Consider the following 23,782-nt stretch of genomic DNA (forward strand, 5'->3'; position numbering starts at 1 on the left):
TATGGACAGCACAAGCCCAGTACTGACACAGACAGTACTCTAGCTGAACCTTCTCCTGAAGAATAACTGAGTTTTACTTCATACAGGTCCACAGGATACACATTACCTGGAGACCATGATGCTAAAAGGCATGCCAGAAGAGGTGATTGACCTTAACTAATTACATATCCTAACAAAATTCAAAGAGACTGGACAATGGCAGCCTGTTTTTAGAAGAGAACAAACTTCTCATATGCAGAGCACCACCAATATATTCTCATATACACAGCACCAATCCCATGGGAATTAGTAAGGTTATTTGAAGCATTACATTGAATCACTAAATTGGTAAAGAGATGTTTTCTAGCTCTTTTTGCTAGAGCACAGTACTGTGGCTTCTACTCCATTAATGGCACAGCACATTTCTTTCATGCATCACCACACGTGTATTCAAAATATTCCCCATATTTTAAAAATCCTTTTTAAGTACTCAGATCTCTCTTATTGCAGGGTAATAAATACAGATTGACATTACTCATCAATTTCTACTAGAGACTGTTAGTCATATATTTGTGATGTGGGATGTAATAAATGTCAGTAATTAAACACTCTGAACAATTGAAGGGTTATATAATTGCTAAATTATTTTAAGAAAATAAATTTACGTTCATCTGGAATTTATAGTAATAACATAAGAAGTTCAAGAATAATATAAATTGCTTTTCAATAATTAAAATACTTTTCAATAATTAAACTCATTACTCTATGTGGCACAATTAGAATAACGGAGGAGCAGTAAATATAAAATTCATGCTCTGAGTTCTGTTGAGCTAGATTGTGAAAGAGAAAATTGTGTCTGTTGACAAACACTCAAGAAGCTGCAGCTATCACTACAGCTGCACCTTGAAAAATAACCCCACACCACAGCCCACCTATTCTATACACAGTAGAAGTACTGCAGAGTCAGATGTATGACTCCAATATTGGGAGGACATACCCCAACTTTTCTTTATCTGACTTGGGTAGTAACAGCCGAGGAGATTTGGTGTACAAACTCAAGCATGATCCAGCAATTTAAGAGTTGCCAATGTCCTCATACACCCTCCCCTACACCTTCCGTCTCTGTTGCTCTCAGAAACAAGGCAAAAAGCAGCACTGGAACCATATACCTGATCACAGTTCTAGGAAGACAGAGAGCAGTTTTAATCTAAGTAAAAGGATATGCAAGGAATAGTAGGAAGAGGTACAGAATCAGCCAGTGACTTGCTGAAAATAAGAGCACATCAGAAACTAAGTAAAAAAAAAAAAAGAACCTAATGATAAAATGCTGTTTTACTGAAGTCAGTGAGATCACAGCAATTAGATTTAATGAGGCAAAATTTGCTTCATGTTTCCTGACCCTGGTTCATACCTTGTCTACTTTACTAGATTGCTCTACACTGTTCTTCATTATTAGTTTAACATTAATTTTAACTTGAGAAATACTCATCACATAATAAAAAATAGTTATAAAAAGGTAACTTTTTTCCTACAAAATTTCTCATTTTCAAGTACAGACAGAAGAGCAAGAGTATTTATTTTAAATAAATACTGTATTTAGTAGCTACACTAAGGCCCAATTACCTATTCCTTTTGACTTCTGATGGATCTCATTAAACAAATTATTGTTTCTCTTTAAGCAATCCCATCTCTAAAAAGAATGTATTCAGTGTGAGATTTCTGTGCTAGTATTAATTCCTGTGGAGTATTCAGTTGGGCAACATGCTTTTTGCCTGATTTTTTGAACTTGACATTGTTCAGATACCATAATTTTCTTAAGTCATCCTGATGTAACGTTAAATATGTGAATATGAATGTTAATATTAAATAACACTATGTGAATATTAATTTTCTATGTCAAATTTCTGCTAGAACAACCTCTCAAGTTTTCAAATGATTCAGCTGCCATTCATGATGAGTATGAAATGCCATGGTATGAATCACAGAATGACAGAGTGGTTGGGGTTGGAAGGGGCCTCTAGAGATCATCTAGTCCAACCTCCCCACCAAAGTAGGTTCACCCAGAGCAGGCCACACAGCATCACCTCCAGACAGGTTTTCAATATCTCCAGAAGAGGAGGTATTCAACCACATCCTCTCTGGCAGCCTGTTCCAGTGTTCTGTCACCCACACATTTAGGAAGTTTTCCCTCATATTCAGATGGAATATCCTGTGATTCAGTTCGTGCCCACTGCCCCTTGTCCTGTCACTGGGCATCAGTGAAGAGAGTCTGGCCCCAGCTTCTTGATACCCACCCTTAAGATATCTGTAAACATTGATAAAAATCCTCAGTCGTCCCTTCTCCAGGTGAAACAGACGCAACTCTCTCATAAGAGAGATGCTCCAGTCCCCCAATCATCACAGTTCTCCCCTGAGCCCTCTGCAGCAGCTCCTCATCTTTCTTGAACTGCGGAATCCAGCACTGGACACAGCATTCCAGATGTGCCTCACCAGGGCTGAGTAGAGGGGCAGGATCACCTCTCTCGACCTGCTGACAAAGCTCTTCCTAATGCACCCCAGGAACTCTCTGGCCTTCTTGGCTACTGCTGGCTCAGGGACAGCTTGTTGTCCATGAGGACCCCCAGGTCCTTCTCTGCAGAGCTGCTTTCCAGCAGGTCAGACCTCAGTCTGTGCTGGTGCATGGGGTTATTCCTTCCCAGGTGCAGAACTCTGCATTTGCCTTTGAACTGCATTAGGTTTCCCTCTGCCCAACTTCCCGGCCTGTCCAGGTCTTGTTGAACACCAGCACAGCCCTCTGGGGTATCAGTCACTCCTCCCACATGAAAATAAGTATGAATACAGGCATGGATCATTCCTAGGCATTTTTAAATACTCTCTATAACACTCTGCACTGTAGTTCTGTAAAAATCAAATTGACATTTACAGCAGTGATCTGCAAGATGAGATTTTTACTGAGTATGAGAAAAAAACACACAAGCTTTATACTGTGTCAAAGAAGTGCATCAACAATTTTTTCATGGGAATTATAGCTTACAAAATCTTAAATTAAGAGTTACCTTTTAGTCACAGAAGCCCTCTAAATACCATTATTTGCAACTGTGCATCTTTGTATTTCAAAATATATGTGAAAAAGCTGTATAATTGATGATGACTTCACTGCAGGAAATTTCTAAAGTGGTGGTTAACAGACAACATTGCAAACGCAGGCAGAAATTATTATTTATATTTATATATATGTTGAGGATACCCATGAAGTAAACTGCAGAGTTAAGATTTTGGACTTAAGGAAATAAGACACTGGTTTAATACGCATAAGGGAGAGGGAAAATATGATACAGTATAGTAAGGAGAGAGAAAATTTGAGGCAGTAGAGTGGTCAGCACATTAATTTCAGTTGATTAAAAAGGGGAATAAAAGAATATTTTTCAATGAGCTTCAGAACAAGTCCTCTCATTGTGCAGAAATGCCAGGATTTTTAGCAAAATGACTGAGTAAGCATGGAATATCTCTGTGGATTGAAAGGCAAAAAAAAAAGCAACACATAAAAAATATCAAGGACAGTGAAAGAACTGCTTGGGAAATTCAAGATGAAATTAGAAAAGCCAAAGCCCAGCTGGACATAAGACCAGCAGGAAACAATTAAGACAGGTTTCAACACATATGAAGAAGTTCAAAAAAACATGGGGCATTGGCTGAATGTAAGAGAATGTGAGGCATGGTACATAGAACCTGAAGTATTCTAAGGCCTCTGTGCATGGTGTAGGAAGCAAAGGAGCAGATAATAATGGGAGAGAAACAGTCCACACAAAGAACATGAACACACTCATACACTACCAGGGACTTCAAACCAGCTGTTGGCCAGTCACCAGTGGTTTTCCTGAGGCTCAGTAGTGGGGCCAATTCTGTTTAGTATCTTTATCAATGATCTTGATGAGGAGATCGAGTGCACTCTCAGCATGCTGGCAGACAGTGGGCAAGTAAAAGGTCAGTCTCACAAGCAAACTCTCTTCCATTAATGGGAATGATGGCCTTGCCTAAGGATGCACAATGGTGGGAACCATTCACTTGCTTCAGCACTTGAATAAAATAAAGCTGGTAACAAACAAATGAAATTTGAAATGTGTTGGTCTTTACTGCCCTGGAAGATAAAACACGCAAAAAAATACGTCCACTAACTAATAAAATTCCTTTTTTGTCTTTCAGACAAGCACTATAACTTGCATACTTTAAGATGCTTTAAATTTCACTTCCTCCCCCTGAACTTTTCAATTTTAAATTGAATACTTAGATATGAAATACAAGTGACAACTATACTTACACTGTTACAATATTCAATGCAGAAATGGCAAATGCAACTATTTTCCAAATCCTGATACAATAAAAATCTAATTTTTCAAATAGTCCAGTTTTCAGTAGAAAAGAAACCTTCCTGTGTTCTGCATATGCAACAACCTCCTAGTTACAGCTGTTTTCTTTAATCTCCTAAATGCTCATTAAAATGTTCATTATACAAGTTTTAGAAATGCTGCTGACATTATTACAAAGTTTGATCCAAAGTTCAATGGAAAGAAATAGGTAATTCCAAAAGGTGATTCACTCCTTTATTTTAGATGCCTATCTAAGACTGGCACAAATTATTCCCTGTAAATGCTTGTCTTTCCTTAATAACAAAAAAAAAAAAAAGGATGACTAGGTAAGAAGAGGTGGATAATATTCATATGATTGAAGCTAGTTGAGAGGTATTACACTGGGTTTCTTTTTTTAGTTTCAGTTGGGCTTTGAATTGGGCTTATCATATTTTTCTATCACAGTACCTAAACATTTAAAAGAAAAATAAACTCATAAGAAATTATTCCAGTATCAGTCACGGAAATTTCAATAAATCAATAAATACATCAGAAGTCTTTTCTAGTAGGATTTAAACCAAATATTCTCTAAGAGCTGAACTAAAAATCTGACGGAACCTCTCTGTGTATTTCAAAGATAAACTCTAATTCCACGGTATCTGTTTTAAAAATACCATTGACTTGTGGGAAATGTTAGAATAACATCTAAGTAAAATATTTGGTATTAAAACAGGAGGCATTTTAAGAAATATTAAAACACTAACTGAAGATAAAATCAGTGAAGGAAACAGGAATTCACACATCTACATAATTCACTCCATGGCAGGTATGAATACGGTATTTTGGAGTTGCACTGTAATACACAGGGAGCCCAGATAACCATAAGATTAGGCACCTTACTCTCAGAAAAATCAAGCTTTGTTAGATGACTATCACTCTTAGAAAATATTTTTTCTGTTATATTAGTTTAGCTGCCAACGTGTAGTGACTATCCAAAAAATTATGCCCGTACTGGTAAATAAAAGGGCAAGTTTGTGACTTCCAGCAAGAATGAAAAGGCTCCTTCTCCACCTGCAGATGTGCAATTGCAGAGTAAGTAGAAACAGGTGAGGAGGGTAAAGTTCTATCAGCATGTGGGCTACTGGGGCCCGACACACGGATCAGAACCAGTGCCTTCAAGAGAAAGTGGCAGGTGACCACTGATGTGGGGGCCCAGGTGGTGCTCTCGGCAGTTCTGCTTGTGAAGGGAATGGGACAGAACAGGGGAATGTTAACTTGGCTGCAAAGTGTGTGTCACCTCTGTGACAAACTGTGACAAATACCTGCCAGCAGGACTGGTTCTAGCAAGCAGAGCTTTAAACCAGGCTTATGAGGCAGTGATGACAATCCAAAGAAAAGGTGCTGGGCAGACAGTCAGGTAAAGCACCTACAGTATAACCTGATGGGAAAGGTATTCCTGCAAATAGGTCAAATAGTACGTCAGTCCTCTTGGCAATAATACAAAGCAGCACATTAAAGTTACAGGAATTGTTTAACTCCTTACGGTGCTTTCATGAATACCAGGTGGAATCCACAAAGAAATTAGTTAGATGGGGCAGAAAAGCAGAACCAATTATTATCAAAAGAGCTGAGATAAAAATCTATGGTTAAAAGAAAAAGGAGCATCTCAAACCACTTATCTGCAACTGCTTTCAGTTAATAAAAATAATAGTGTTGCTAACTAGGAGAAGTGAGAGTCATTCCTGTCACTCACTCTGAGACGAAACAGGCAAAGACAAGCATGCAGCTTGAGAGAGATGTATCTGGGAAAATATTACCTTATATCCTCTGCCCTGTCACAGAAAATGCTAGATGGATTTGGATTCTATTTGAGTCTATAAAATTAGTATGTAAAAGGTTCTTAAAGCAAGTAACTTGGTTGCAAAATCTGAACCACCCGAACTGCAGAATATCACTGGCCTGGTTGAAAAGCAAATAAAATTACAAAGGACAAAATATAGGAGGATAAATACTTTCATCAAGTTCAGTTGAACAGTTAATATGTAGGTTATAAGTATTCAGAGGTCAAAATTTTTAATTTGTATATAAATTCTACAATTACATAATTTTATAGTGTTTCTTTGAAAATTTGGTAAGAAGCTACAATCTGTGGACTCTTCAGCAATTATTTTGTTTTGTAAAATAAAGTATTATATTACATTTCTGATGTCCTTAAGCTTTTTGAAGATGTATTGGATTGACCGTGGCTGGCCACCAGGTGCCCTCTAAAGCTGTTCTATCACTCTACTTCCCAGCTGGACAAGGAAAAAAAAATGTAAAGAAAGGTTCATGGGTCAAGCTAAGGACAGGGAGAGATCACTCACCAGTCAGCATCACGAGCAAAACAGGCTTGAATTGCAGAAACGGATTTAATTTATTGCTAATCAAATCAGAGTAGGATAATGAGAAATAAATCTTCAAATGCCTTTTTGTCATATCTCATTTCTTCCTGGGATCAACTTAATTCCTGAATTCTCTACCCTATCCAACCCAAATAGTGCAGAGCGACAGAGAATGGGGGCTGTGGTCAGTTCATCACACACTGTCTTTTTTTCCTCACTCTCCACTCACTTAAGACATTATTCCATGAACTTTAAAAAGCAAGTTTCAATTATGCATGCACAATCAACCTTAGGAGGTCCTAAAAAGCTACTGCAAATCCACAGACTTGCCTTCCACTTGTGCCATCACTGGGATGGTGGACACAAAAGAATCAAGATGCTGTCCTAGTACAGAGAGACTGTAACTATCCTTCATCTTTGCATGATAATGTGAGAGACTGTACTCATTCATTTACGAAAATATCAAAAACGACCTATTCTTCAACCTTACTGAGGCTTAACCTGTCTCCCATGATACTCCCTGTGAAGCATTAAAATGTGCAAAAGAATGCTGAATTCCTGAGGCAAGATATTTTTAGAATTATTAAACACAGTATTGTATACAGAAGTTAGCAATGAGCAAACCACGTGCTAGCCATATTCATTATCATTGGCAGTCATATTTGAAGTCTTGCACAACTTGCCAGTTACTGATTGGCTTTCTTCTCAAAGTAATTTACTGTATTATTGAAGAATGTTTAGATTACCCAGTCGACTGATCATATATAGCTACTACAAACAGGCTGTAGTCATTTGTATTCGGCAAGGTTTGTTGGGATCACTTAACACAGGCAGCTTTATGTGCTACACTCTCTGGAGTGCCTGCAATGACTATGTCTGCTGTGCAGAGAAGGGAGAAAAAACAATAATGCCTCTGCATTTTCATTTCATCTTCCTAGGGGGGTTACTGGCATAAGTCATATTAGTTACATGTATGGTAAATCCTGCACAGAAAAGGATAGTCCTTACTGCTTTTTAAAGGTGTAAAAATACATGCAGGCTTGTCTGTTTCAATGTAAAAATTCCATTTATCACATATGATACATTTTATTTTGATGATGACACTTATGTATAGTTCTATTAAAATTATAATGAAGGATGAAATTTGTTCATAAGAATTCATAAAAGCACAAAACTAAGAATAAGAGATGAGTACACTGGCACCAAAAGCCCACTTTGCAAGAAGGTTACTGGAGAAATATCTAAATTACAGACTCTTCTCATTGCACAGGATGCCTAAAGCCAACCTCCACACATTCTGATTGCTACAATCATTGGTTTAACACACTGGGAGACTGGACCACCTGAATACAGGCCAATATGCAGGCAAAATACAGTGTTTATCAGCTTAGGAGAAAGAAGCATGACTGTAACTAAGTGGTGAGGACTTGTGGAGTATGAGGAACATCTGCAGATGTACAGAAAATCTCTATTGGTGTAAAACAGGTAGGATGAGGTATACTGACTCCTGCAGCTGCACTGTAAGTGGAGTTTTTTTTTATTTTAATGCACTGTTGTGCAAAGAGAAACAGCAAGAGATGTGAGATTATTCATGACCATATTCAACATAGGAGATGTGTCAAAGGCTTGTTCAAACATCAGGTGAGGCAGAACCAAAGAGACACAGCGAACTCTAGAAATCCAGCCTCTAAAAATTTACTTATCCTTACCTATGTAGAGCAACTAAGCACAAAATTCAGAAAAAAAATCTAATTCATGTTTCTAAAAATATCATGTGTTTTTAAGTAAAATGTTTTCTTAAAAAAAAAAAAAGGCTTTTCCCAGTATGGATTTAATATTAATATTCTCTGAATCACACCACAGAACACTGGAAGACATAATTTCTAAAATTTCAATTAGTAATTGCCAATGTAAAAATAATACTGGTAGCAATATTTAGCTTTTAAATTAGGAAAGCTGCAAATACAGTCATCACTTGTAAAATTTCTGAAAAAAGTCCCTTTCTTCTTATTGCTGTTTTAGGTTTACCCAAACACAAGCAATGCGTAGATTACAAAAGAGATATCTGCATGACTGCAAAATGCCGCACTGTGCTGCAGCCTATTTCTACTACAGTACAGTGTGTTGCTGCAGCAACACAAACTATCACTTCTAGGCATGAAAAATTAATCATATTCATAGAAAGTCTACAGAATCAGTGAAGTAGTGGATGTGGTATTGCCTTTTGCCTTTCTGGTCCTAGAGACATGGTGGCTGAGCTGGTAGCAACTGATTTCTGACTACCCTTGTTCATCCACCTTTGCTTTGCTTTAGCTTGGTAATGGATTTCTGAGAAACACTCCTGTAGGAAAACAATCATTCAGTTTCCAGCTGTGAACCATGGGATCACCTATGGATCTAAAACAGCTGCCAAACTGTCAGAAATGGAAAAGGAGTAGGATTCACAGGGAGGGAGAAGCACAGTTTAAGGAAAATCTCATGTTTCTGTTACTTAAACTGCCTAAGACTTAAAGAAATACCGCAAAATACTATTGGAAGGGTGAGAAAATATCTCCTATGACAAAAAAAACATCTCACAGAATTTTAACTACAGCAGTCTCACATATTCAAGACTATAATCCGTAGTTTATAGCTTAGAATCAATGCTATGGCAGACCAGTTCAGCAGAGTGAGTTTACATGCAAATGCACTCATTATCTATTTCCCTTCACACAGAAACTCTGAGTATATTCTGATTCTCAAATATGAGGATTTTTAACAACTGCAGCTTTTAACAGGTTGTGCAAGTACAGCTGAAATAAAAAAAATAAGCAGCAGTCTACAGTGAATCTGAGAGAAACAAAAGCATCTAAATGGTTGTTTATGTAAATGATTTTAAGACAAAACCAAAGACAGCTACATTGAATCTCGGAGCATGTATTAGCTTTGTAAGAGACAAGTTCTTGAGTTCATCCTATTACCTCAGGCACCTTCATCCTACTGATTTGTCTTTACATATCTTTATATTTTCATGTTCTAGAGAAACCACAAATAGTTTGACAATACAGCTACGGATTTAAGTGAATAGATGTATTTTAAAAAGTTTACAGTACTATATTTGATAGGCAACAAATGCAATATGCAAATGCCTTTTTTTTTCAGCAGATCAGAGGTCTTATATCAATAGAAAATTTCTGCTTGGAGGCCTTTTTAAGCGACTGTAAGCAAACAATTAGATATTTTTTAAAAAACTGTAATTCTTAGTCTTGAAATTATTGGAAATTTCAGTTATAGGGAACTTCCAACAGATTTTGCCAAGAAAGGCTGGGCCAGATTATCACTTTAGTTTCTTCCAACCTATGATTCTATGATTTAATTTTTTCCCTCTATAACTTGTCCATACATAAAACAGCATGCTAAGGCTGTGCAGAAAATTAAAGAGAGCCTTGATATACAGATCCTGATGCAAGATTCTCGAATCCATCAACTTTCACGTTATCTCACACTACTAATTTACCAGTCAAATAAACTATGTTAGTAAGTATTTAAAAGATTTGTACTGTTTAACTGCACTTATACAGTAACTGTGTGCTCTCATCCAGACTTCACTGAAAAGCAATGGAAGAAAAATATAGAACAAAGAATTTAAGCTTTGCTTTGAAGTCCTGAACTTGCTCCATATTTGATCTAAAAGGTATTAGAATGACCAGCAGACCTGAATAAACAAAAGGTGAACTTTCACCTGCCTATGAGTATTACTGAATTTCAACTCAGGCTGAGGTACAGCCACTTAGTCAAACTACTCCCTTGACTCTAGGCTCTAGGAGCTCAATTCAGTTGTTACACATAGTGACATGAAAATGTTAGAGATAGACAAATATGACATAGGACCCCCAGACCAATACCCTACTGGATCAGGGCGTTCAAGAAATGGGAATCAGTTGCTTAAACAATGGCTTCTAGTGCCATTTTGCCCTGAATTCCAGTTGCTGGCCCAGTAGAGCATGTATATTCACTTGGGTCCTGCATTGTATTTGACACTTCCTAGTAGATGTCTTAAATGCACCAGGACATCTCCAGATTTATACAAGATACCAATTTTTAAGCAGCTGAATTGACACCTAAGAGAACTGACACAATACTAGCAATGAAAAGCTTTGTCCAAAGAACCAAACATACTGGTAATGGAGACATAAGGAATTCAAATCACTCCATCTTTTCCCTTCACAGACTGACAAAAAAAAAGTAATGAGGAGAACAAGGGACATTCAGAATTTCTGGGCTCCCCCAAAGGTAAGTAGGAAAGCTGCCCCAGCTGGGTCCTTAGCAGTACTCAGGATAATGAGTGACCCATGTCACTCACACAAGCTGCAATTTCTACACACAACTCTTAAAGAGGTAAAAAATGTTTAATCATTGCCTGTTATTCCAACACTAAGATCAATGCACTCTCACACACTAAATACATATTCAAATCTGGACTAGACTGCAATTAAATTATAGTGGAGAACTCTTGACTATTATAAAGCCATCTGCCATATCTTACAGTTAAATCAATAAAGGAAATACATCAAATCAGTGAATTTTTAAATTAAGACCTACAGCACCCTCAAACTTCCTTTTCATTACGATGGGAATTTCATTATGACATGCCTAAGTAGTTATAAGCTATTCTTCAGTGAGAATAACATTTTTTCAAAAAAAACACATTTCTAATTGGAATGATGGAATTTTTTGACTAATTGGAAGAATTCTGGAATTAGTGGAAGAATTCTTCAGAATTTCTCTTCCAGCAAAAGCAAAAAATCTTACCCATATTCTATGTGTAAAACTATCGTACCACTCTTCATTGTAAAGTGAATTATACTGTTGGAAACCTTCTCAATAAGTATTTGTTTATTTAAGTTCTAAATGAATGCTCTTGTAACTAAAGATTAAATGTTACTATATAAAAATACTCTACAGATAAAAGTCAACATATTAAAAAAACACAACCATTTACTCTTTCTTATGGAAACTGCATTTATGAACAGGTGGTTGGGTTCTTCAGCTTATAATGGCTCCAGAAAAGATTCAGAAGTCAATGAAAAATGCTAAAGTTACCTGGGAACTGATCATACGCTGTGATGAACGAGCAATATTAGCTGGGAGGCCAAAAAAGTCAGGTTTATCATCTTCTGGAAGGCTTTCAATAATATTACGATAATCCTGCATAAGAAGAAAAAAATAGACATAGCAGAGGGAACTTTTTATTCTGCTCATGAAAATTAACAGCATATGCTGAAAAGAATTTCATTAGGTGCAGAGCACAACACAAAGACTAAAATAAGTATACAAGACGTGGCATATTATGGTAATCTTATTTATAGACTTCTTCATTTTATTTATCAGAAACTATCTTCTTTCATATAACTCTAAAAGAGCATAAAGCAATTCTGGTTACAGTAATGCTATCAAAGGAAAACAAAAATATGCCAAGACTATCCCTGAAAAGTAGGTACAATACTTCTTTTGAAAACTTAAAGGCAAGAGTAATGACAAAATAAAAAACCAAAAATACTTTGGAATTCTAAAACAAGTATAATACATATTAATAAAATTAAGAGCACTCACTTCTATTTAAATCTAGGAAGATATTATCACTCAAAGAAAGTGAAATAGTTTAGGTAAAAATAGGTTTGCATAATCATTGGAGATGTGGAATAGCATCAATAGCAGTTGCAGTGTAATAGTCACTAGTGATGCCCTCTTGCACAAAATAGAAAGAGGCCTTGCAGACTAAGGTAGGCTAATGGTGTTAGACATCTTTTTTATTGTGATTTAAAGGCAAAAATATTTACTGTCTGAAAGTCTGGCTGCACCCTGTTGTGTATGTGTCACATGCATTTTGTCTTTGCTAGCAGGAGCATGTGCTGGATATGCACAACTCACTTTAATGTGGAATCTCACTTCAGAGGCAACAACAGCAGCAGAACTCTACACCAAACACTGAAGAAACACTAACTGAAGACACGAAACTATAAATTCTTACATAAATAATCACACAAGATAGCGAGAGATATTAAATGCTGGGCAGGCTAGAAAAAAAGGTTCATCTACTTGAACATATTATCTACAAGAACAGAGACCAGCCTGGTTTGTTTATTCCTTCTCTCTTTATGATGCTAACTCAGAACATCTATAGCAAATAAAAAATAACTTTCATATTAAAGTAATAAAATAACTCCAAATCAAATCAAGCCTAAGCAGTCAGAATCCAGGTAAAGAATGCCAAATGACAGCAATTTACTTTAACTGAGATAATACTATTTACATAATTTCATATTAGAGGTCTACTATGGAGTCTTCCATTAAAATGCAAGTGAACCTTAATCACAGTAAAACCAAGAATTACATTGTGAAAGGACAGGGAGAGATCAGTTGTTTAGACTGTTGGAATTCCCTCTCATTTACACTTCTACTAGAAGGAGAATCAGAATCCATATTTATCACCAAATAAAATGTCATATACCCTCCATGGCCTGTCAGCAGATTGTCAGAATGTTGATATATTTTGGAAACAGAGAGGTATATTTAGATTTTCCTATTTCATTCAGAAGTTGCAGGAATATTTAGCAGTCTTTAAAAAACTACTGTTACGTTAATATACTAATTATATAAAAAAATATAACTAAAAATATAATTATATCCTTGGCATAAATTAACTCAATTTCTTTTACTGATTTCTTCATAGGTAGGCTGCTCTGCACCACAGTCCAATCAGATATAATAAAAAAAAAAGAGTGAATGAACTGACAAGAATTAATGCTCCACAAAAAAGAGCTAATTTTCTGAAGAAACAGAGGTATCCTTTGGATTGCAACTTCAGTTTTCTTTGTGGAAATATTTCAAAAACAGTTCTTGAAAATAAATTATTAGGTGGTAGAAGATGTATACCTACCAAAATACTGCAGGAATTTGGTAAAGAGATGGAACATGGGAAACTACTCATCTTCTTGCCTCTGGCATTTAAACTGCCAATGATTCGTGAATTGAAAAGCTGCTCCAAGTAGGACCGAAGAACCCTCATATCGAAGGAATTATCTACACGGCCTCCATAAATTGCATTTTCAAACAAGCCATGAACAAATTCCCACTGAAATTCTTTGGAACCTATGAATTAATTCATTAACATTAGTTTTGTATCACGGGACAGCACTGCATTATAAGCATTTCTTCTTGTCACTGCAGTTCTTCAGGGAAATAAAAAGAAATTAATACATCAAATAATTAATTTTAAATTGTTCTTCTATATGACCAAATAGCAAAAGCTGCAGAAACTTGGAAAGAGTTTGTAAATATATGTCATTGATAATATGAACACTTACTGTGTTGCAAATGAATTATTAGAAATTTTACTTTAGCCTTCAAGTGCTTTTTGAACCAATTGGTTTTATTATTTATTTATTAAAAATTATTTATTTATTAGAAATTATTTTTATTTATTTATTAGAAATTATGTTATTAAAACTTCAATTTTGTGCTCCTTTGTCATAAATAAAATTGTATACGCTATTTTCTACCATGGTACCATATGATCTCATAAAATAAACTGACTGATGAAACCAAAAGCAGATCATGCTCCAAATAAGTAAGACTGGTGGAAATGTCATCCTTTCAAACACAAAGAGGTCCAGGATAGATACTCTGCAAATCATTATAAATCACACAACACAGCACATAAATTTAAGCATGCTACTAATAGTTTCCTGATGTTGCATTAGACTACTCTGACCTAACTATACCCCACAAGTTCAAAATGTCTTATTTTTCTTCCATTCTATCACAGTTGCCCAAAATAACTGCATGGGACAATGAACTACTTATATCCTATAGCTTTCATGTGCAGATAAAAGCTTGGTCAGAAAGGTAATCCTTAAAGTCCTTTGGAAGACGGAAGTGGCAATTACTTTAAGAGGGGGTTTACTGGTGGTGACTGTTGTTTCCTAGTGCTTCAATCATTCCTTTGTAAGAAAAGATATTTTCACAGTAATAATTAATGATTATCATTGACAGTTAATGATTCAATCTCTTTACATCACTGTGTGGTTCAAGTCTGCACAACTAAGGTCTAATTCCAGAAGTATTAATCATCCACAAATCCCATTTGAGTCAACGATTGTAACTTATCTCTACATATCAGTTCCTAACTTTACTTTGAAATTGTACAAAATGCAAAGAGTTGAAGAAAATTACCTTCAACATATTAAATAATATTAGAAATTCCTACGCTGGTTAACAGAATAATGAAGTGGGGTCTGTCTGATACTGAGTGTCAATATGAAGAATTCTTTAATAATTCATATTCAATTCATTTATACAATATTTTGGGGAACTCACACTGGGAAGGAATGGAGACACAAGATTTCATCTTACAGGCTGCCTGTATCTCCAATTTGTTCCTCCGGACTCAAGAAGCTGAGCAGAATACTCCTTGGGCACCAAGAATTTTTGATTTACCCAACCACCCAAAAATGGATTTATGATTCACCCTGTTTTTCTAGTTTTGCTTACTGGTGATGAGCTCTACAGCATCTCCTCTCTTATATGAATGTTGTAGAAAGATAAAGCTCCTACATGCAACATCCCAACTAATGGGACTTTCCTTAAGAAGTGACTTACCCTCAAAGAGTCTATCAATAATGTCAAAACCAGCACGGAGATCAGACAAAGAAAATTCATAGAACTTGGTCCAACCCTACCATGAAAAGAAATCCAAACAATTTAATTAGTCACACAGTGATGATCATGAAGTAAAATACAAGCACCATGTGGTTACTGAATGCTGTATAATATACTTACTGAAAAAAGAAACAACCTGTGTCCATTAAGTGCATTTTTTGAAATAGTCAGTAGTAGTAGTATAAAAAAAATTCAGTTGTAACGGTGCATTTAATTTTATATACTCACATAAACCAGAATCCACTGAGTATAAAAATGTAAACTTAAGGTTATTTTATTTTCTATCAATATTTACTTCAACTAAAACTCACTGACATCTGTGACTAGATCATGAACTGAATTACCATTTTGTTTCTGAGGGCCTCTTTGTATTTCAGTATACAGACAGTATTTTCATAAATAGGACTGACTCTTCAAACATATTCTTTAATATACTCTGGTGCCAAAGAACGTGAATTTGAACAAGAACAAAGGAGAATTCACGTGTAAGTTTAATACTTTAAATATCTTCACCCATTGTACTACTTGAACACAATATTCAAAAGCCTGTTACTGCAAAAGGTAAACAACCTTAAAAATATCACAGAGTCGAAACTAGCAAAAAAACTCTCCAACATTCCAGGCTCGGCCAGATCAAATCCTTCAGATGACAGTGTAACTTCATATCTAGTCTAAATAGAATAAAATAAACAAGACATAGAGCAGTTTACTGTTTGGTGGGTTTTTTGGTCTGTTTAATTTAAGCACCTGCAGCCAGAAAAAAATGTTCAGTTTAATTAAAAATTTAGCTAAAGAAGAAACACATCTCTGAAATCATTATAATCCTCACAAGAAACTAACAATTTCCCTTGCTCTTCCTTCTCCTTGAAGGAGTTTGTGTGAAGAAAGAGTAGACAGTGTCATCTCCTTCCCCCAGTGTCTCTTTTCACACATCTTCCATTTGCTCTCCCAAGCAAACAGGATTCACAGAATCTTTTCCATGGGACCCCACTTCTGCATCAGTATCACTTAGTACATGAATCACAAAATAACCCCATGCAGGCAGGAGCAATTTTCAGAGGGACAGGAACTGAGGTTACCAAGATCTTACTTTGCAATGAATTCAGAGACAATAAAGACAGGCACCAGAAATATCCAAGTTTTTCTCATTTCTGAATATGACCCAACATACACGTGATGAAAAATGCTTCGAAGTACAAGAGCTAATAAATGGGGGAAATTTTTTAAAAGATAGCAAATAAAATATTACCTGAGGGATGTAATTTCTTCTTTCTTGGCATACAGCATGAAACCATGCTAAACAAAAGAGAGAATGTGCTCTAGACAGATTTCCCTTTTTGTTGATTTGCTCTGGTGTCCAAGATTCATAAGTTCGCAAAAGATTTTTTTTGAGGCCTGGGGGTGCCTGTATTGGAAGGAAAAACACTGTTCTAGACAGAAAACCTGACATTTTTATGTGCTAGTTTCTTGAATTATAACCTAGAATTTGTAACTTAATGAAATGACAAACAGTACTTAATAGAATGGAATTTAACAAGGAAAGAAAATGTTTGTAATAAATGGCTTAACAACAGAATGATTCTATACTGAAAATAACTTCAACATACTGAAGGAAATGGTAACCAGGTTACCAGGACCAACTGACAGGACTGTACTACACTAAAAGAACCTAGTGAAAGAATAGTACTCTACCAAAATATATCAGCATAAAGTAAATTCAACTGTTTTCAAACAAAAGAACTTTTTTTCTGATTTTACAAGCTCAACTACCAATGACTTCTGTGATGTGATGAATGTCAAATCGCCTTATGCCATCACCACACTCTGTTAGTTAGCATATAGCTACGGTATATAAGAATGATAAAATGCCAGTTCTCTGATTTAGTGGTAGGTAATGATCACAACCACTAGAAATAACTGCATTTAAGGTGTATACAGTAATTGAAATTACAGTGCTTAAAAGTAAAAACAACTGGACACTCAGCCATTCTCAAATTATTTGCAAGTCTGAAGACAAATATAAATATTAAGATATTTAAATTACAATTTCTAAGAATGTTCTTTGTTCTTTCTTTTTAAAAATGGCTGTTAGTGGTTCCATAAGATTACCATAGTTGGTTCTGACAAATACCTGCAAAACACTGTAGTAAATTCACTTTTTTTTTATAATGTCTGTATCTTCATTGGTAACATTCTACATACACTGGTACATACTATAAACATATAATAATCAAATACCATTTTCCAAGTCATTGCCTATCATCGTTCTTTCATGATAACAAAATACTTACTACAATTGGAAAGGAAACAAAATTACTTAGAATATTGCATTTGTGCAAAGTTCCAATTATTCCAAAAATAGTGGGATGAGTAAGACAGTCCTGCAGTTTCTGTACCATTGAAGACCTCAATATAAGCAAGAGGGTACTCAAATATAAAATACCTGTAGCCAATATAAAAGTATAACAATTTTGGCTTCTTGAAAGTCAGCAACATTGGACTCTAAAAGGTCAGAGTTTCTTGGATTAGCTGCAGGCAAAATCTCCATACTCCATCATGAATGGAAGAGTTAGGAGCACTCCAGTTAATGATTTCCATACTGGACATTACTGCTTAAGTGCATTCATGATTAGACTACTTTCCAGTCAGCTGGAGGAACATGGTCCCAGTTATTCCTTAAGCTGAGCCATTTCAAATGCAAAGCTCTCAAATTTGAGTAAAGGCTTTTAACTGTATGTTCTGATGTATAGGAGGAGAGCCATTTTTGTTGAAAGGATCCAGTGAATATAAAGCTACACGGCCAAAAACGAAAACAAGGAAGAGAAAGTGGGATTCCGTGATCTTCAGATGAGGATATTCATCAAGAAGGAGAAATTCCTTGTTTTGCATCCATGTAACAACACCTGTGTAGATTTCTGGTTTTAAGAAAAACTGATTAAATGCACAGAAGTATTTGGAGCACAAAACAGATCAATTACTTCTCCTATGTAAACTTATTTTCAGTTCATACTTTCAACTGGGAAAAGCATATAGGAAAAAAATCATCTTTCAAGGTAAACTCATTTTATTTTTTGTATTACATGTAATTGAAATGTAAGATAAAACCAGTTTTTCTATCTAAACATATAGTTTGCTATACATCAAGGTTCATTCACTGAAAAGAACCTAATAAAAGCCTTCCAAACAGATCTTACTTCATAGGTTATTTTCAGACTTGATTGAAGCAAAATTGGAGTAAATTTTGGATGAACTTCAGTAGTAAGCCAAAGACGGAAGTTTGGTTGAGGATGTAATGTATTCAGTTCCTATGAAAGAGATGTTATATACTGAAATAGGCTTTGAAGTGATTGGAGTTTTTTATATATAGAACACTATTTACAAAATTATATCCTGGATTGAAAGTTTTATCTAAAACTTTTTACTAGAAAGGTTTATCTAAAAAAATCTATAGTTGTGTATAAACATAAGGTTATAGTTCAAGATGTGTTGCCTCTGCACATTCTGTATCATCGCTGTGCTCAAATTTGAAATTCATCCTAGCTGTGCCAAAGTATTTGCCCCTTTCCCTTAGATACTTAATTCAGGACATAAAAATATAGAGCAGTTCTTTACTTCTTTTAAGTACAAAAACACCAGAAGGCTACATCAAAAATGATGAAGGCTTGCAATGTGGGCTGCATATCAACAACAGATCTCAATGACTTTCAATACCAGTATAGCTATATTAATTTCTTTTTCTTCAAGTGTGTGCTGTATGGCCCCTTCATATATCATGATTCACAGAAAATTGAAGATTGGAAAATTGAGTTCTAAGAGAAATACTGCCAAAAGTTATTTCACACATGAAGGCTTCACAAAAATATATATTAATTGAATATATGGAAACACACTGCTGGTACTTTACGCTCAGCTGAAACCCATATTCTTCAACTACGATTGAAGACAGCAAAGTTGCCTGACAAGTGGTTTCAGAATAATGTCAAGAGTTTTATGTATGTGTTAGAAGAAACATAGCTCAAAAAACTCTTAAAAAATTTTCTCACAATCCATTCATCTCTAGAGCATAATTATCATTTTGTTTTCAGTGTTTTTAGTAAAGAAAAAATCTGAAAAAACAGTACCAGTTCATTCAGCTATTTAAGCAAAATGATAACTTTAACATTACGGAATTGTGGAGCTTGGAAGGAACCACCAGAGACTGCCTAGTCCAACTCTGTGCTCAAAGCAGAGCCAGATACAAGTTGCCCGGACCTGTAGCCAGTCAGGTTTCCAGTATCTCCAAGGATGGAGACTCTGCAGGCTCTCTGGGCAACCTGTTCAAGTGTTTGACCACTGTCACATTAAAATAAGTCTTATCATAAATTTAAATAGCATTTCCTGTATTTTAGATTGTGGCCATGTGATGCCATGAACATTTTTGTCTTTTCTTTTATACCCGTTATACCTTTTACAACTTCTGTATTCCTAGTGCTTTTTGCCTACATTCTTGGACTTGTTTGTCAAGCTGAGAGACTAAACATTTTAGAAGCTTTGTAATTAGGGATTAGTGTGCCCCAGACCCCAAGGTCCTCTCCAGAACACATTCTGTAAACCAAGATAGAACCATCCAGGGGAAGGTTCCTCGGGGAGGGGGGGGGCTCACTTGAGCCTCTCATTGGGGAATCTTTGATAGATATGCTAATTAGTAAAGCCTATAATGTTATACCCAATGTTGGGGGGGGAGGAGGAGGAGAGACACAGAGACACAGGGAAAGACTCGGTGGGGTGCATCTCAATGCATATGACCTGGACGTGCGCACCTAAGGATCCTTAAAAATAAATACCAAGGTAAAATCCCTTTTCCCCTTCTAACCGTGTATGCCTCTTGATTTTAAGACCAAGAAAAGGCATCACATGGCCTCTTGTCCTGTCACGGAACACCACTGAAAAGGGTCTGACTCAGTCTTCTTTACTCATTCCCATCAGCCAATACACAAAATACTAAGATTCCCCTGAGGCTTCTCTTTCTCAGGCTGAACAGTCCCAGTTCTCACAGTTTCTCTTTGTACGATACATGCTCCAGTTCCTTCATCACCTTTGCAGCCCTTCACTGAACTGGTTTCAGTACGTCCATGTCTCTCTTGTCCTGGGTAGCCAAGCACTGGACTCAGAACTCCAGGTGTGTCTCACCAGAGCTGAATAGAGGGGAACGACAACCTCCCTCCACCAGCTGGCAACACTGCCTAAAACAACCCAGGATGCCAGTGGTCTTTGCTGCAAGGTCACTTTGCTGGCTCATGGTCCCCTTCTTACCCACCAGGACTCCCAGGTCTTTTCTGCCAAGCTGCTTTTCAGCCAGATCATCCCCAGACTGTCTGGGTGGTTGGAGTTACTCTTTCTCATGGGAAGCACTTGCCATTTCCCTTTGCTGAACTTCACAAGGTTCTTGTCTACCAAGGGCCTTTTGAACAAAAGTACACTCATCTATTACATCAATCTTTTCCCTCATTTTTTTATCATCTCTACTTGCTGAGGATGCACTTTGTCCCATTATTCACCTCATATAATTAAGATGTTAAACAGTGTTGGCCACAGTATCAATGCCTAGAGCACAACACTAATGACTGGCCTCCAACTGGATTTTTTGATGCTGAAAAGTGCCCCTTGCAGTAATGCAATTAGGCCAGTTTTCAATCTACCTCACTAAGGTACACTCGGGTCCATATCCAGAGACTGTGAGAACTGAATTTCTGCCCCTGGATGGAATGGAATTATAAATCTGCAGCAGTCTCTTAAAATGATGTTCAAATGTAAGAATGACATAGCTTCGCACTTGCCAATGGTACATAAAACAGGCAAGGGGATGTGCAGAGTCAAACATCAGCAAATCTCAGTATGTGGAAAGAATAAGAACCTCCTGACACATACCCATATTTTAATACTTACATTATCTGAAATTTTGTATTCAGTAAGGAGCTTACAAACATTTCCTTACTGCTGACTGTCTTGTTCAGACTACATGACACACATCAGTGTTATCTTGCTTTGCCTTTCCGTTTTTTCGGGATTATAGGAATGCTAAAGGTACATGCCACATGGTTACTGCTAGACAGATGACAGACTCCAAGCTCACGTCCATGGACTGTGTTTTACAAAATCATTGAAAACTAGAAAATTAAAACTGCAGTAACTGTTAAAGGAATTCCATGATTTTCTTCTGACTTAATTTGTTCTGAGGATTTCACAGTGATATACATGAAAAGTATATCATATAAATGCAATTTTAGTTAGAAAGTTAATGATTTCATATGCCGCAAGTGTGTGTTTCTATAAAATACGAGATATTTTAATTTCAAATTAGCAAAAACCTCCTAATGACTCAGACTCAGGCTGCACTTCACAAAAAAAAGAACTACTAAAAAGAAAGTCCTAGAACTAAGGAGGAAAAAAATTAAATTCAAGCATACATAGATTGATAGGTCATAAAAAACATGGACGGTATCCCATAAAATACCAGAAGTCCTAATTGGAGCATTTGACCACTCATTGTGGTAGAAATACTCTACCTTGTATGAAAATTAAAGCATTCATGCAAAGAAAGAAGCTCCTTAGATCTGACGCAGTTCAACTTATGCATGACTGAGAAAACCGTGAAAGCATATTTTTAAACTGCAATTTTAAAGATCACCGTGGAAATGCCTGAAATACCTCAGAAATGTTGCATACTAATTTTGTCTGGTTTCCAGTATCTTCTTCTCTATTTGCTCTCACCTTTTCCAAAACAGGAAGCCAAGATGTAACAAGATGCAGGTTCTTCAAACACAGCCATTCTCCGTTCTGTGCACATTCTCTTAAAGTTTGAATAGCCAGGTCAGCTTGGCCCTGGCCCATGGCAATCTGAAATGGCAGACACAGTTGTATCAAGAATCTCTCAGACCTCATTTAATAGTTAAATACAAAATCGTGTTTGCAGGTTAGGATAAATACGTAAAAAAAAAAAAGAGTGCTAAAGATAACCAGAATTTTCTCTTATGTGATAGGTTACTAAAGTAGAGAAAAGATTAAGAGAAACAAGTTTTTCTTTGCAACTTATCTAGCCAGAGTTTCTGAACAAACAACATTACCTAGTCTTTGAACGGAAAAAAACCATACATCACTTGGTGACAGTGATGGTATTCCCTGGGAAGTCGAAAAGTAATTTAAATATCAATGACTAAACTGCATTACTGCAGAACCACAAAAGTAAGAGATAAATGAGAACAAAGTTTCTTTTGACTGGAAGTTAGGAATACTTCCTTTGAAGAGAAATACTCAATTTTGTATTAAGATGAGTTAAAAACTAAGGCTGCTCTCTTTCCAGCTGGGATATATGAATAGTTTAACATATACCCCTTTCTTCATTTTTATAGTACCATGTTAGTTCTACTGTAAATCTATTTGGAAGCTATATATAAAAAAAAAAACCCTGAACCAAACTAATGGAAAATAACGAGGTCTTAGCCAACTGAAAAATCCTGTCTTAGCATTACGATTCTCTGACTAAGGAACACTGAGCATAATATCTTGAAATAATTGAAAATAGCCAAGAGAAGACAACTGGAAATCCAGCAATATGGTTACAGAAGGCATAAATTTAGCACTCTGTTCTTTATCCTATAGAAGAAGTAAATCAACAGAGAACAAAATTCTGTCTTACATGTTCAACTCAAATTACATGAGAAAGTGTAGGAAAACATAGTAACAAAATATTCTCAGTAGTAAGACAACTTTCAGGTGATTTAGCTTTGAGTCCTGATCCTTGACTGAATACCATACCATGCTACATTTTGGAAGTCCAACATGTAAAGGATATTTAGAGATAAACATGAAAATCCATGTGGCACAGTGAGAAATAGGTATTCTGCAATGTTCACAGATAGATAAGATGGCAGTAGGATATAAATATTTACAGTTTGATGGGAAAAATACATTGTATCAGTTTATATTCCAGGAAAGGAACAATTTCAAGGACTATTTAAAAGCAATATTAAACTTGACATTTTCCATTTCTATGCTAACTAGTGATCAGCTAGATAACAACTTCCCCCCCCTTAATATATCAAATGACAGAAGGAAATAATATTTTACAGAAAGTTATAAAGCATATTGGTACTGTTTATTGGGAATATTAGGAAACCATTTGATTAATAGAATAATTTGAATTGGAATGAATCCTGGAAGGTGTCTAGTCCAATCTCCTGCTCTCAGTAGGGCCAGGTATGAAAGATCAGACCAGGAGCTAAGGGCTTTGTCCAGTGGATTCTTGGGAACCTTCAAGGATGCAAAACTTCTCAAAATATTTTACAGAATTTCACGAAATACCTAGTATTCACAAACACTGAGCACCTGATTTATGTT

At 36.0% G+C, this 23,782-nt stretch overlaps 1 protein-coding gene across 5 annotated transcripts in view; it reads right to left on the reverse strand.

Moving 5' to 3' along the window:
• Positions 1 to 23,782, reverse strand: part of DYNC2H1 (dynein cytoplasmic 2 heavy chain 1) — a 155,050-nt gene that overhangs the window by 44,393 nt on the left and 86,875 nt on the right. For 4 of the 5 annotated variants that reach the window (XM_017737642.1, XM_008636292.2, XM_017737644.1 and 1 more), the window contains exons 77-82: positions 22,157 to 22,282; positions 18,601 to 18,711; positions 16,656 to 16,811; positions 15,347 to 15,422; positions 13,626 to 13,837; positions 11,789 to 11,893 (exon numbers count right to left, since the gene is read on the reverse strand). In XM_017737642.1, coding sequence (XP_017593131.1) covers positions 11,789 to 11,893; positions 13,626 to 13,837; positions 15,347 to 15,422; positions 16,656 to 16,811; positions 18,601 to 18,711; positions 22,157 to 22,282 — 786 coding nt within the window. Of the gene's footprint in view, positions 1 to 3,802; positions 4,072 to 11,788; positions 11,894 to 13,625; positions 13,838 to 15,346; positions 15,423 to 16,655; positions 16,812 to 18,600; positions 18,712 to 22,156; positions 22,283 to 23,782 lie in introns of those variants that run through there. The other variant, XM_017737643.1, reaches the window with a different exon arrangement.

This window comes from Corvus brachyrhynchos, unplaced genomic scaffold (genome assembly GCF_000691975.1).
Source record: "Corvus brachyrhynchos isolate BGI_N302 unplaced genomic scaffold, ASM69197v1 scaffold86, whole genome shotgun sequence".
Taxonomy (NCBI): domain Eukaryota; kingdom Metazoa; phylum Chordata; class Aves; order Passeriformes; family Corvidae; genus Corvus; species Corvus brachyrhynchos.